The following is a 12,714-nucleotide window of genomic DNA, read 5'->3' as shown; positions in this document are numbered from 1 at the left end:
TGCAGAGAGAGAGACAGGCGAAACCAACTCTAGCATCGACAGTAATCAAAGTCATGTGACAAACACACACGTACATCACAGCAGTTACTCATCTAAAACAGTGGAGAGACACGCACAGTTAACATGGACTGCTCGCTCGGCAGGAGAAAGAAACCCAACTGAATGCTTACTTCTAAAAACAGAAATACATATCCCACTGTTATGCATAGCGGAAAGAGTGAGTCTTCACCCCAGTCTGGTCAGGAAAGGCCAGGTCACGGAAGTCATGGCGCAAGGGAAAATGATTTGAAGACATGAAAACAGAAGACAGGGTGGCAGAGCGGCGGGGAGCTCGCATGGCTCCATTAGCATTTATATTAGGAGGAACAGAGAGTCAGGGCCACAGTGGGACGTAATGACAGGTTCCTCAGGCATAACGAGAGAGAAATTCATTTGGAATTCACTGTATATTTGCAGAGATCGCAGCAGCTGCTGCCAGGAGGATGGGAAGATCTGATAAAGTGGTGTAAGGTTTCTGTATTACTGATCAATGAAATCTGCTCGTGGCTGTACCGAAGACATGACAATACTGTCTCAATCCTGCTAAACCTAACACCTACAGCATATCTGGAATAATATGTTCTTCTTTGAAACGGAGTATGGAGAAGCCACAGATTATGGAATGTATTAAAACTACTCTTACTGTATGTCTTCTTGAGGTCAGTGAAAGTATTCAGTTAAATGAACAATTCTTTTTAGTTGAGTTATAGAGGGAAAAGGCAGGACAAAACCAAAAATGCAAAAATGATATGATGTGAATGATGACATTATATCATGTATAATAAGGAAACAGCTAGTGACAGAAAAGCTAAGGTTTTACATTTTTAAACAAAGATAAGGTTTTACATTCAACTTTATTTGTTACCATTTCTTTGTAACTTTGTGAAATTTATTTGCAATTTTGGGGTGACACCTGTTTGTACACCCAATTATTACTATTATTATTATTTTTTTTTTTCTGGTGTAATAATATGGTGAAATGCAGCAATTGCTCTTGTAGAATTGGCAACATTTCAAGGCAAGGCTTAGTGAAGGGTCAATTATTTATGAACATTTCAGTAGTACAAAATCACATTAAATATATTAAATTCAGGATCTTCAGCAGACACTTTCTTACCAAAGTGACTACAAATAATGCAGCGTTCAAATATCATATTAAATGGGATCTACTAGCACCGTCTTGTGAAAAAAGCAGACCTATGAATTAATATGTGCAATATTTAACTATATTGCTACTAAAATAATACACTGTATAGCGTATTATTGTGCATTGCTGTCTATCAAATGATCATCTTAAAATAGTTGCAGATAAAGTTTAAAAGCATTGACCTACTGCTGCGCTGAACAGCCTGGTTTATATAATGTGTGGTTGCTTGAAGTGATTCAGAGCAGGATATGCTGGCGTGATGAACGTCAACGGCCGTGCAGCCGGTTTACAAACGGACGGACGAATGAACCCGAGAGTCCTGACCCACTTGGGAGGACATGTTAGAAATGTCTGTCCTACTTTCGAGTACTAATCTCTACCTGCACAGTTATCAGGACATTAAGTGCTACATTTATTAGAAAAGCACTGAATTCTTGTGTAATTCTGATCATGGCGCGCACAGGACGCTGGACAGTAAACAACGAACAAGAAAAATATAAAAAGACACATATAAAATGCTAAATTCGGATTTATTAAGCAGAGATCTCTGATTTTGAGATGGTCATCTGTGAGAAGACGAAAGCGTGAACATTCTTCAGCACGGTCCGAAACGGTAACCATGACAACTAGGCCATGGCAGGTGACAGACAGGACAGCGGCGCGTAATAGGCTGACACACTGCACCCACACAATATGACTGGCAACACAGAGAGCCCACGGTTTGACTAGCTGACACAAAGCACCCATAAGGCCCCATTCACCTGAGATTAGCAGCCAGACCAGAGATGCAGTGAGCCATCTCTCCGTTCTGTTTGTCTGAGCCCCACATGCTGTAAACAAATGAGAGAGAGCACACACACACACACACACACACGGCAGGTTAGACCTGCACCAGAAATCAGCAAATCTGTACTCAGCATTAACAGAAGTGGCCCTTCCCTCTAAGCTAACAGACACACTAATGAGAGCGTAGCACAGCACTAACCCCGCTGTTAGCAGGCATTAAAGCCAGACTAGAACACCTCCATGTTCACCCCCCAAAGAGAGCAATGAAAAAAAAAAAAAACGTTTGTGTGGGAGACCAAAAGACAGTTATTTAGGTCAATCTCTGAGGAAGAATACGCAGGCATTAGGTTGTGCGCTACTGATGATCATTAGCCTCTGCGGTCATTACTTCTTTCTTATGTGATTGCTAATATGACATCATGACCCCTGCTATACTGCTGAATACGACTGAAAAAAAAAAAAGAGCAAAATCACACCAAAGTATATGTATGCGCCAGCTAATAATGTAGCATACAGCTGTCCTTGATCTGTGCCCCAGACTATTATGTAGGTAGCACAGGCTTTCAGCTCTTCACGTCCTGAACATAAAAGCATCATATTCAGGGTGCCTAGATGTCCCTGTAACATAGTTTTGAATCACAGAGTGGTTTGCATGCTTTTTCAATAGCTGATGAAGCAGAGACACAAAATGCAACTAGATTAAAGTGTTAAATTTATTTGTAGTAAGAAGATTGCAGATTTATAATGTAACAACGAATGAGCTGCTTAACTTAGGCAATAACGTCAATTTTTTCTAGGAAGGACACTAGTTAGTGCTAATGCAGCTTATAAATTTTTTTTTTAGCTGTAATGTTCTATTTTTATGTTAAACAGAAATACTTTACAACAAGGCGTAATTAATTCATGCATTAGGTATCATGAATAGACAATGCATTTTTATTTATCATTTATTATCTAAGTTGATAATTTAAATGAACTTATACCTGAAATGTATTAGTATACAGTATGTAAAATGAATATTTTAACATTTAATAAATACTGTAAACAAAAGGTTTGGAGGTGATAAGATGTTTTTAAAAGAAGTCTCTTATTCTCACCAAAGCGGTTTTTATTAAATCAGAAACACTAAAACAGGAATATTGTGACATATATTACAATTTCAAATAACTGTTTTCTATTTAATATCGCTTAAAATGTCAGATGTGATCCTTCAGAAATCATTTTCTGCTCAAAACATCTTTTATCATCAATGTTGAAAACAGTGCTGTTTAATTTTTTTGTGGAAACTGATACTTTATTTTTTTTAGGATTATTATTATAATTATTTTTTATGAATAGAAAGTTCAATAGAACAACATTTATATGTTTGGTTAAAATTTTAACCAAAAGCCTTTAATATGACATTTGATCAAATTTTGTGCATCATCGCTGAATAATTATATTTAGAAAAATATAGAAATCATATCCCAAACTTGTTATCTTCAGCATTAAATCTATTAAAATATATAACCTTATTGTAAAGGGTAAACTTTACAATATATACCTAGATACAGAAACCGTCATCTCTACACTGAAGACAGGAAGTAGATGTGGTGCATGTGGGCTCACACGAAGGACATGTGGTTAGTGAAGAACCAGGGGCATGTGTGAGTAGGTGCAAGCAAGAGACAGAGAGGCAGTAAAAGGCAGAAAACCTACACAAGATTACTGAGGGAGGCCAGAGTTAGCTGCTGGGGTTGTTGCTGCTGCTGCTGCTGAGGCTGTTGCTGGGATACGGATGGCTGCTGCTGTGGTTGCTGGGATACAGATGGCTGCTGCTGCTGTTGCCAAGTGGTCATGTTGCCTGGCAACAGTGCACCCGACGGCGTAAAGGCCTGGAGGGCTGTGAGATCTGCACTTGTTAGCTGGTAGTCTGCATGAAAACAAAGATAAACATTTTATGCAATTTTTATTTACAGAGCGCTGTAGTTCTGATGATTTATATTCAGATATATTTTCCTTTCATTTTTAAAAAGAAACTATTGATAAATGGAGCCTCGAAAGAGAGGTCAAAAAATGGGGAATAGCTGAATATTAAGTGCAAAAGAATGAGAACAAGTAAAAAAGCAAGTAGAGGAGATAAATGAGCCATGACCTTGATGTTATTCAAATCTCTCTGGAGTGTGAACTCAAGCAGCAGAACACATTCATTGGTCTCTAATGTGTGCCGGCCTGCGGAGTGACGTCACTCTCACCTGTGTTGTAGGCGGTTGGCATGGAGAATGGAGTCAGGAGGCTCGGCGTTGCCACCGAAACCACTGGTGTGGTAAGAGGCTGGGTCACTTGAGAGGCGCCTAACCGCTGAGCATTCTGGAAAGCCAGAGGGAGAGAAAACAAAAAGAGAGATAACATAAGATGACTGAGAAGCACATGAGCTCACTTTCTGGGCAAGGAAAGAATGGACATGAACACCTCTGAAAGATCTGTACATGTATGCATATGAATGCGATCTTCAAATTTCAGAAACTTCTGAAGATTAAACGTTTTAGATCATTTTAGAGTACTGAATGCAATCTTGATAATAGTAATAATCGAATATTATAACTAACAAAGTCCATAATCAACGTGAGCTCCACAGCTTCAAGCTGTCACTCCAAACATCTCTCTAGACTCTAAACTGAGTGAAACTGAATTTCTCAAGGGCTCAACATTAAGGATAGTCGAAGGCAAGTGGTGATAGATCTGATATTTCTACTCTTGGTTTATATGATGTACTAGGGGTTGCACCGACTAATCGATTGGTCGACTTCAATGCTTTGCCATGACACATGCCATGTAGAATTAATTCACACATGCAATCGCTCTAACTAATGCATTCATATAAATTTAATCTTTACTGTGCTACTTGAGCTGTAACGTTATTGGATTTAGAATGAGCAGAAATCTATGCTAAATATAACAACCCAAAGACAAAATAACTGATAAAATTGAGCTGTTATAAGAGCAATAGCCATGTGGGCAGTGCTGTCATGTACCATAGCTGTACACAAGGTGTTTTTTTTTTTTTTTTTACAGCTCCAAGCTTATGTTCATTAATGATGTCATCAGTGACTAGTTGACTAGTCGTTCTTCTCATTATAATGTACCACTAAGGTAATATTATTTAGACTATTATTATTATTTAGGTAATAATATTTTTATTTTGTAATATTCTTGGAAGTATCAAACTAATATAATATTTTAAATCATATGCAATTATTTGTTGTTTTTAAAATAAAACAATAAAAAAATATATATATAATAAAATATATCAATATATTTTCCTAAAGAATATAATATCATAATATAAAATAATATGAAGAAACATAATAAGATGTTGCTTAAAATAAAATGAATGTATACATTAATATAATAACTATATATAAAATAATATAATAATATTAAAAATAAAATAAACCAAATCATTCTTTGTGGTGGGGCTGTGGAAAATGTTGAGACTCACCACACAAAAAAATCCTCATTGTTGAGCCAACCTCTCAATCATGCTGAAAAATAAATCTAAACACTTCACTACAAAACACACAGTAACGAAATGGGTTGAGTGTGTCTGCAGGGCAAACCAGTGTCAAACATTTTCATTTAAAGCCCATGGGCGCTTGAACGTCTTCTTGGTTCTACAAAGGCACTGAGAAAGAGGACACATTTTTTTTTGTCAGAAGGACAACCATGATTCAGCAGTCACTGGACATTGGTTTGCCCTGCGCATACACGCACTCACAGATCCAGAGGCTGAGATGGCTCAAACTCCCTCCCTTCCCGCCCAAACTCAAATGTGCATGCACTACACTTAATGTGTCATTGGACCACAATCATTAGAGGAAAAGACATCAAGAAGTGAATGTAGGTGGGAGAGAGCGAGACAGACAGACAAATTGATCTCTGGAGTGAGGTCTTCTGCTCCGCTGAGCTCCACATTTGATCTAGTGTGTCTGACTCATGTGAGATCAACCCATGCATATGTGCATTTCGCCTTGAGTGTGTGCATTCATTTAAAACCGTACACAATAATCAGGCAGTCAGCCTGCAACTGAATAAACAGCACACATTTATCTCCAATTCACTGACCACCAATTAGATCATGTATGAAAAACACTGTATACAATTTTTTTTTTTTTTTTACCAATTAAACTCTTTAATCAATAAAATTTGATCAGTGAATAATGGCGTGAAAAAAAAGGTGAAGAAAAAAATTAAATACACAACATTCATTAACTTTATATCAAACACTTGTCAAATGTTGTGAAACCATTCACAGCACAACAGTCAAAAAAAAACTGAGCTGTATTCACCTCACTCACCAACTCCAGCTCTTCATCTGTCTGCGAGGCCAGAAACAAATAGAAAACAAAGATTACAACTCCAAAACACAAGCCCTGTTTTACACCTGGTTTCTGTCTCGGATGATTTGAAGTAACCACTTCTGGTCAGAGTTTGAAGGAAAGAGTCTTTATGATTGCACATATTACTTACATCAGTATGATACTGCATTCTGATGTATGTGCAAGAAGTAAAAAAAAAAAAAAAAAATGGGGGAACACGGTTCAAATATAATTTTTTTAATTTTTAAACTAATTGTTCACTACTCAATTTTTTTTTTAATCAGTCACAATTATGCATAGACGGTGGATTATATAATCTGATAAAAAATTATGTACTTTTAATTAGATTTGATTCTTAATTTATTATTATTTTCCATAATTATTCCCTTTTTTTCTTTTTTACATTTCTCTTTACATTAAAGTTTTTTATTTTATTCATTTTTCATCAATTCATGAACCCCAGTTCATGAAACCCTGATATTATGTGATGTTTAATGCACTTCATGCTGTTGATATTTATTTTTAATAAATTTAATTTAAATAAATAAATAATATTTTAGTTTATTTTCCTTTTCTTTAAAAGCTGCTTGAATCAAGCCCTGCTCTTCAAAATGCTAGTTGTGGTGACAATTTTTCAGACTAGTTTACACCTTTATTTAGCACTACCCATCTGTGATTGAAGCAATCTGGATGGATCTTAAGAGCAGGTGCAAATGAGGTAACACACACACACACACACGCACGCACACGCACACACGCACACACACACACACACGCACGCACACCAAGAGAGCAGACGGATGCGAATGAATCAGCTTAATGTATCTGACAAACTTACTTCACCCTATCACAGTCCCTGTGAGAAATTCCTTTGTAGCATCACATTGAGAGTCTAGACCTGTTCCCATCTCTAACATTAGCCCTCACATGAAGTAACACGGATCAGTTTTGAGATTTTATGATGTTTGACCCATTGAGGCTCCTGTAGAGTAATGTGGAAGTGCTCACCAGCTGCATGAGACCCTTGCTCTGGGAGGTGATGACCCGAAGGTCCGGTTTACGACTGTTCCCCATCTGAGTGCTGGACGGAGGGGAAGATTTAGCCTGGACTCCTTTCCCCAGGTTGTTTCCGTTGGAGACTGAGAGGAGTCCTGGGGAGGCCCTGGCGCTGATGTAACCATTGGCTACAGAAACAGAAAGAGAACCAGGAAAAGAAAGCAAGACGTCAACAGAGAACTGCTGTTTATTTACAAAAAAAAATTGATTGATTTCTTTTCTAACCAACCCTGAGAGAAACTGCATTTCTTGAACACAGAATTCAGATACATGACCACGGTCATATTTCCCTTTTTTCTATCATTTGTATTGATGGGAAAAACACAATAATAGCACACCATGGAAAATAATCCTATTAGGGTCTCCCTCACCATGGCAGATGTGTTTTCAAATACATTGTGCTGCAAACCAAATCCTCTAATTTTTTTTTTTTTTTTTAGATTACAGCACTATTATGTTGTAACAGGAGGATTAATTGTTACTGGTTTTTAGGTTGGAGAACTGCATTCCTTTCAGGGAGGAAATGCACGCACAATCAGACACACACAGGGAAGGGATCAGGGTATTTAACTGACACCAGTTCATCCTGTTCCTCGACTTTCTTCCCAGCTTTGTAATTGAAATATTTTTGCTCTATTTTGTTTATGACATTGTAGCACATGTAATGGCTGATCTAATCTGATTAGTAGTCAAACTCAAGGCCAGTGTTTGCAGAGGAAGGCAGAGTACGTTATGATCTGCGTTTCATAGCAATGTCCGAGAGAGAGAGAGAGAGAGAGAGAGAGAGAGAGAGAGACTGGGGACTTTCCCAATGTTTTCCCACATTCTGGTACTGAATACCACTATTCTCTCAGCACAACATGAATGTCACTTGCTAGCGCTATTGCAAAGCACTGATGTCTTAGATGTATAGAAATATCCAAAATATTTATACTACAAATATTTTTTGCAATGCTATTTTAAGATGCTGATGTAGGGGAGACGGGGTTGGCTGGCTACAAGAGTTGGATCGCACAGGGTAAATTTATGGTTCTAATAGGGTAATAGGGTGCTATCACAATGCAGCACAGTAACATGGTGTAACTTCATCTGCATTCACAGTCATATATTCTATCAAGACTAGCATAACTAAATCTACGTTAGTTAATTAAAATGGGAATCAATTATATTTTAAAACAAGACTTGTAAGAAATTGTGTTTTGGCAAATCTTTTTGGCCAAATATATGAAAATGTGTTATATGTGCCTGTTTTATGATTTTTATAGTAATAATAATAATATACATTATATTTATGAAAAGAGTTAGGTTGGTTTTATATACACTAACCAACTCTTTTCATAAAGTTGGCCAGAAGACAAACTTTATTTATTCCTATGTTGGCACATAATTTTAGACATGAATGATCCAAACTTTTTTCTTTAAATATTTTAAGACATTAAACATTTTGTTTTTTTAAACACAAGATTGTACGCTTTCATTTTTATCTTGCTGGATCATCTTAATATTGATTACACAAAAGATAATGAATAAAGTGAAAGCCAACCAACCCCAGTCTCCCCTGGTGCTTCTAAACTATAAGATGAATATAATACACTAAATTAAAAATGCCTATTAAAATTAGAGGTGTTCAGTTTATGAATCATTTGAGAGCTCCAGACTGGAGAGACATTTGCAGTTTGATATTTTACCTAATCTGAGCTCTGGTTACAGGGCAACAACAACTGCGTGTTGGGCCGCTAGACGTGTGTGTGTGTGTGTGTGTGAGATCAACAACCGCGTCAGCAGCTCTGAATGGAAAGAGATTGCGAAGGGAGCTGCAATTCCTTAGCAGTAGAGAAGAGACATGCTCAGCTGTTCTCTGCCCCAGGAAACACAGCATTAAGTTCAGTCTGGTTTTTATAGGGGGCCGAGACAGAAACATATGTATAAACACACTTGTTTATGCTCTATGAACTTGGGTCAGAGAGTATGCTGGAAAATATAGTGGATCTAAGCATGTATATGTGAGTGTGCTGTTTGTGTGAGTAAATACGTGCGAGTGTTGGTTGTAAGCCTCGGCTTCTACTAATCTCCACTTCAAAAGGACTGACTGCCTTTTTTTTCCGTCTCTGTCCATGTCTCTCTCACTCGCTGTCCCTCTCTCTCTTGGGAATGGTAGGAATGCTACATGACGTCAATGCTGACATTCCCAGAGCAACAGCTGAGAATGGAGGGAAGGGAGGGACAACGGACAGCGCGCGAGAGAATGAGACACAAGGAGTGGTAATAGACAGAGAAAAGCAGTTTGGTAAGAGCCAAGAAAGTTTCTTATGGGGAAAAAATATATAAAAATCACTCCACATATGCAAAAAGTATTTCTTTTGATAACACTGTTCAAAGTTGAGTCAGATGAACAACAGCAGTTTGGTAAAAGCAGCATGGGAATTCTTTGTCAAATTAATTAATTTATCTTAAATAATAAATAAGGAAAAATATATTTTTACTAGGCTAATAATTTAATATACATTAAACATTAAAAGTCACAATTATGCCATTGTTGTAGTGTTGCTTTCGTCAATGAAAATTTTGACTAAATATTATCATCAAGGAACCTTCATCTCGGGACGAAAACGAGACGAGACGCAACATAAATGCTAGTCATGTGACTATGACTATAAATAAATGTATAATGCAATATTGTTGACGAATAATAAAAACGAGACTAAATGTGGTTTACAAAATAAAAACTATTCTAAAATGTCTCTTAACTAAAATGAGACTAAACAAAATGTTATAACGTTATTTCGTCTCGTTTAGTCACGTTATTATTATTATTTTCCAGTATTTCTGTTTTCCGAGTCTCATTTCAGGTGCTGCATTAAGTCGCACTGCACAGACGCAGGCGATGTCACTTCCTCAAGACCCACTCGCAGCATTATTTAGAAGACGACAACAAACCAAGTTAAGTCTGACAAAGAGACAGGGACCGATGTGTGTACTTCTAACATGTTTGGTTAGTAAAATAAACGTTGTAAATTCAAATCAGAGTGTCTTCAGTGTCTGGAATGGATGTATTCTTGAGTCTATAAGGTAATAATAATATAATAAGATAACCTTGTTTGAAATGGGTTTGGCTAAAAGAAAATTTTGGTTTCGTCTATACTACTAGGTACTTATACTATATTAACTGGGTTAAATAGAACTGCATTACTAAAAAGAGATTAAATAGACTAAAAGTAGATGGAAATAGTCATGGATAATTCTGACTAAATTAAGGTTAAAATGCTCATAATTTTAGTTGACTGAAACTTGACTAGACTAAAAAGGACATGGACATGACTAAAACTAATAAAAGCTAAAATGACAGCTTCACACAAAGACTAGACTAAAACTACAATTAAAACAGGCCACCAAAAACAACACTACATTGTTGTTAAATTTTTTTCCTCAATTGAATTCTTGGTTAAATTTAGGTTGAAATTGAATTCTTTACATAAAAAACTAACTCAAAAAAGGCACGGAACACCAAAATAAGGCATATTGATTGAATGTGCCAAAGAATACACCCACAATCCCGAGAAACCATGGGGGGGTTCAAGTGACTCCACAGCCTCTTCACTGATTAAATGTTCACATTTTAAATGCCCACTTAAAATGTCCATGAGACTCATGTGCTCTTTGATGATCAGAGGCAGGAGAACCTACAGCTGTCAGGGACTGTCAAGATTGGCTGTGAGGAGAGAAGGGAGTGTGACAGAGATTTGGAGGGGAGGGGACAGAGCGTGCTGGTTTAAGCTGGGCATTCAGAATGTCATGAGTGAGATATGAAAAACAGCTGAGAGGGGAAGAGTATGGGAAGACAGTTATGCAAGGGCACATAAATGGAGATGGAAAGAGAAAAAAAAACCTAAATTATAATATAAGAAAATGGAAGGACGGAGTAGGAAAAATGTCATCTGTGGTGTTGACCTATAACATTCATGTAACTCGGGCCCCATGGTCCCATGACGGTGTTTACGAGCATGCTTGGAGGGCACAGTGTGAGCTTCAGCTGTCAAGAGCAAACAGGTGTGTGAGTGTACAGTGGATGTCTGATCTGATCAACCACTTTCAGTTTGTTGTGTTCGGACAACCTCATTTTCATAGTCACAGTCAGATCAGCTCATATCTTATCGGATGAGATTGAAAACTCTCATTCCACTCTGCAGGTCTAAAGCGTGCCCTTCGATTTCAAGCTGTTTGACTCACACTCATGCATTATTCAGGTGAAAATGAAGAGGCATTATCGGGGCCCTCTAGCTAGTAGGAGAAAAGACTTACCCACAGGGCTTGGGCATGCTCCATTTGAATTGTTGAGGTCACCTCCCAGAAGAGCACCTGGAAAAAGAACAAAATAGCTTACATGAAGGCTGAAATTTCAAGTCTAGTGTACAGAATCTAAATCGAGATTGAAAGCCAAACGAATTTGGAACAAAACAAGTTTTTGGACTTATGGAAATAACATTAGTCTTAGGTGAGATGATCACAAGTAGTCAGCCAAGACAGATCAAATATTTTGATCAAATAAATGGAATCTTGGTGAACAAAGCATTTAAAAAAATCATACTAACCCCAAAAGGTAGTGAAAATATTGTACATATTGTGATACAATTGCTCATGTATACTTTTAAACACTGTCTCATTTATGTTGCACAGCTGTGCCTATAACACTGTCCAGCTTCCCTGCCTTGTGGAAATAAAGCTTTTATTCCATTCTTAAATGATTTGATCAAGCAGTTGTTTTATTTCAAAGCCTTTCCTAGCAGAGATTACATGTTATGTGAGTCAGTAGTCCTCCGAGTTTCCAAGGATGCATCAGGACAGGAGTTTACACTACAAATGTGATGTGTCCCTGACCACCTGCAAAGGAGCTTTAAGTGATCAAATTACAACGAGACTGTTTACAGCTGTATGCCTCAAGATGTTTACACCAGGTATAAAAAGGATGCTACAGCTCAGTTGATACTGACATACTGAAATGAACACTTCACAGAATTGGCTGAAGTAAGACTACATGCTGTAAGGATGCATAAATATTACAATTCAGGTCAAAAACAAAGATGCTAATTATTTTAATGTTATGAATGATAATTGATAAACCACATGCATTACAATTCTGTTTTAACACTTTACAAGAAGCTTCCATTAGTAAACACAGGTTAAAGCACTAACAATCAATGATCAATGATACATTTTTTGTATTTTTTTATTCATTTATTTATCTTCTTTACCATTAGTTAATAAAATAACAACTGTTCATTGTTAGACCATATTAGCTCAGGCCCATTAAATAATATGAACAGATTACAA

The 12,714-nt window shown here is 37.0% G+C and overlaps 1 protein-coding gene across 13 annotated transcripts in view; it reads right to left on the bottom strand.

The window, feature by feature from the left end:
• Nucleotides 1–12,714, bottom strand: part of LOC128030614 (myocyte-specific enhancer factor 2D homolog) — a 66,286-nt gene that overhangs the window by 5,264 nt on the left and 48,308 nt on the right. For 4 of the 13 annotated variants that reach the window (XM_052618374.1, XM_052618376.1, XM_052618380.1 and 1 more), the window contains exons 6-11: nucleotides 11,686–11,742; nucleotides 7,339–7,514; nucleotides 6,301–6,330; nucleotides 4,207–4,321; nucleotides 3,671–3,884; nucleotides 1,948–2,016 (exon numbers count right to left, since the gene is read on the bottom strand). In XM_052618374.1, coding sequence (XP_052474334.1) covers nucleotides 1,948–2,016; nucleotides 3,671–3,884; nucleotides 4,207–4,321; nucleotides 6,301–6,330; nucleotides 7,339–7,514; nucleotides 11,686–11,742 — 661 coding nt within the window. The remainder of the gene's footprint in view (nucleotides 1–1,947; nucleotides 2,017–3,670; nucleotides 3,885–4,206; nucleotides 4,322–6,300; nucleotides 6,331–7,338; nucleotides 7,515–11,685; nucleotides 11,743–12,714) is intronic. The other 9 variants (XM_052618381.1, XM_052618384.1, XM_052618383.1 and 6 more) reach the window with 4 other exon arrangements.

This window comes from Carassius gibelio, chromosome A16 (assembly GCF_023724105.1).
Source record: "Carassius gibelio isolate Cgi1373 ecotype wild population from Czech Republic chromosome A16, carGib1.2-hapl.c, whole genome shotgun sequence".
NCBI classification, from domain to species: domain Eukaryota; kingdom Metazoa; phylum Chordata; class Actinopteri; order Cypriniformes; family Cyprinidae; genus Carassius; species Carassius gibelio.
Note: the sequence above shows the minus strand (reverse complement) of the source record. Positions and strands in the feature narration are given on the sequence as shown.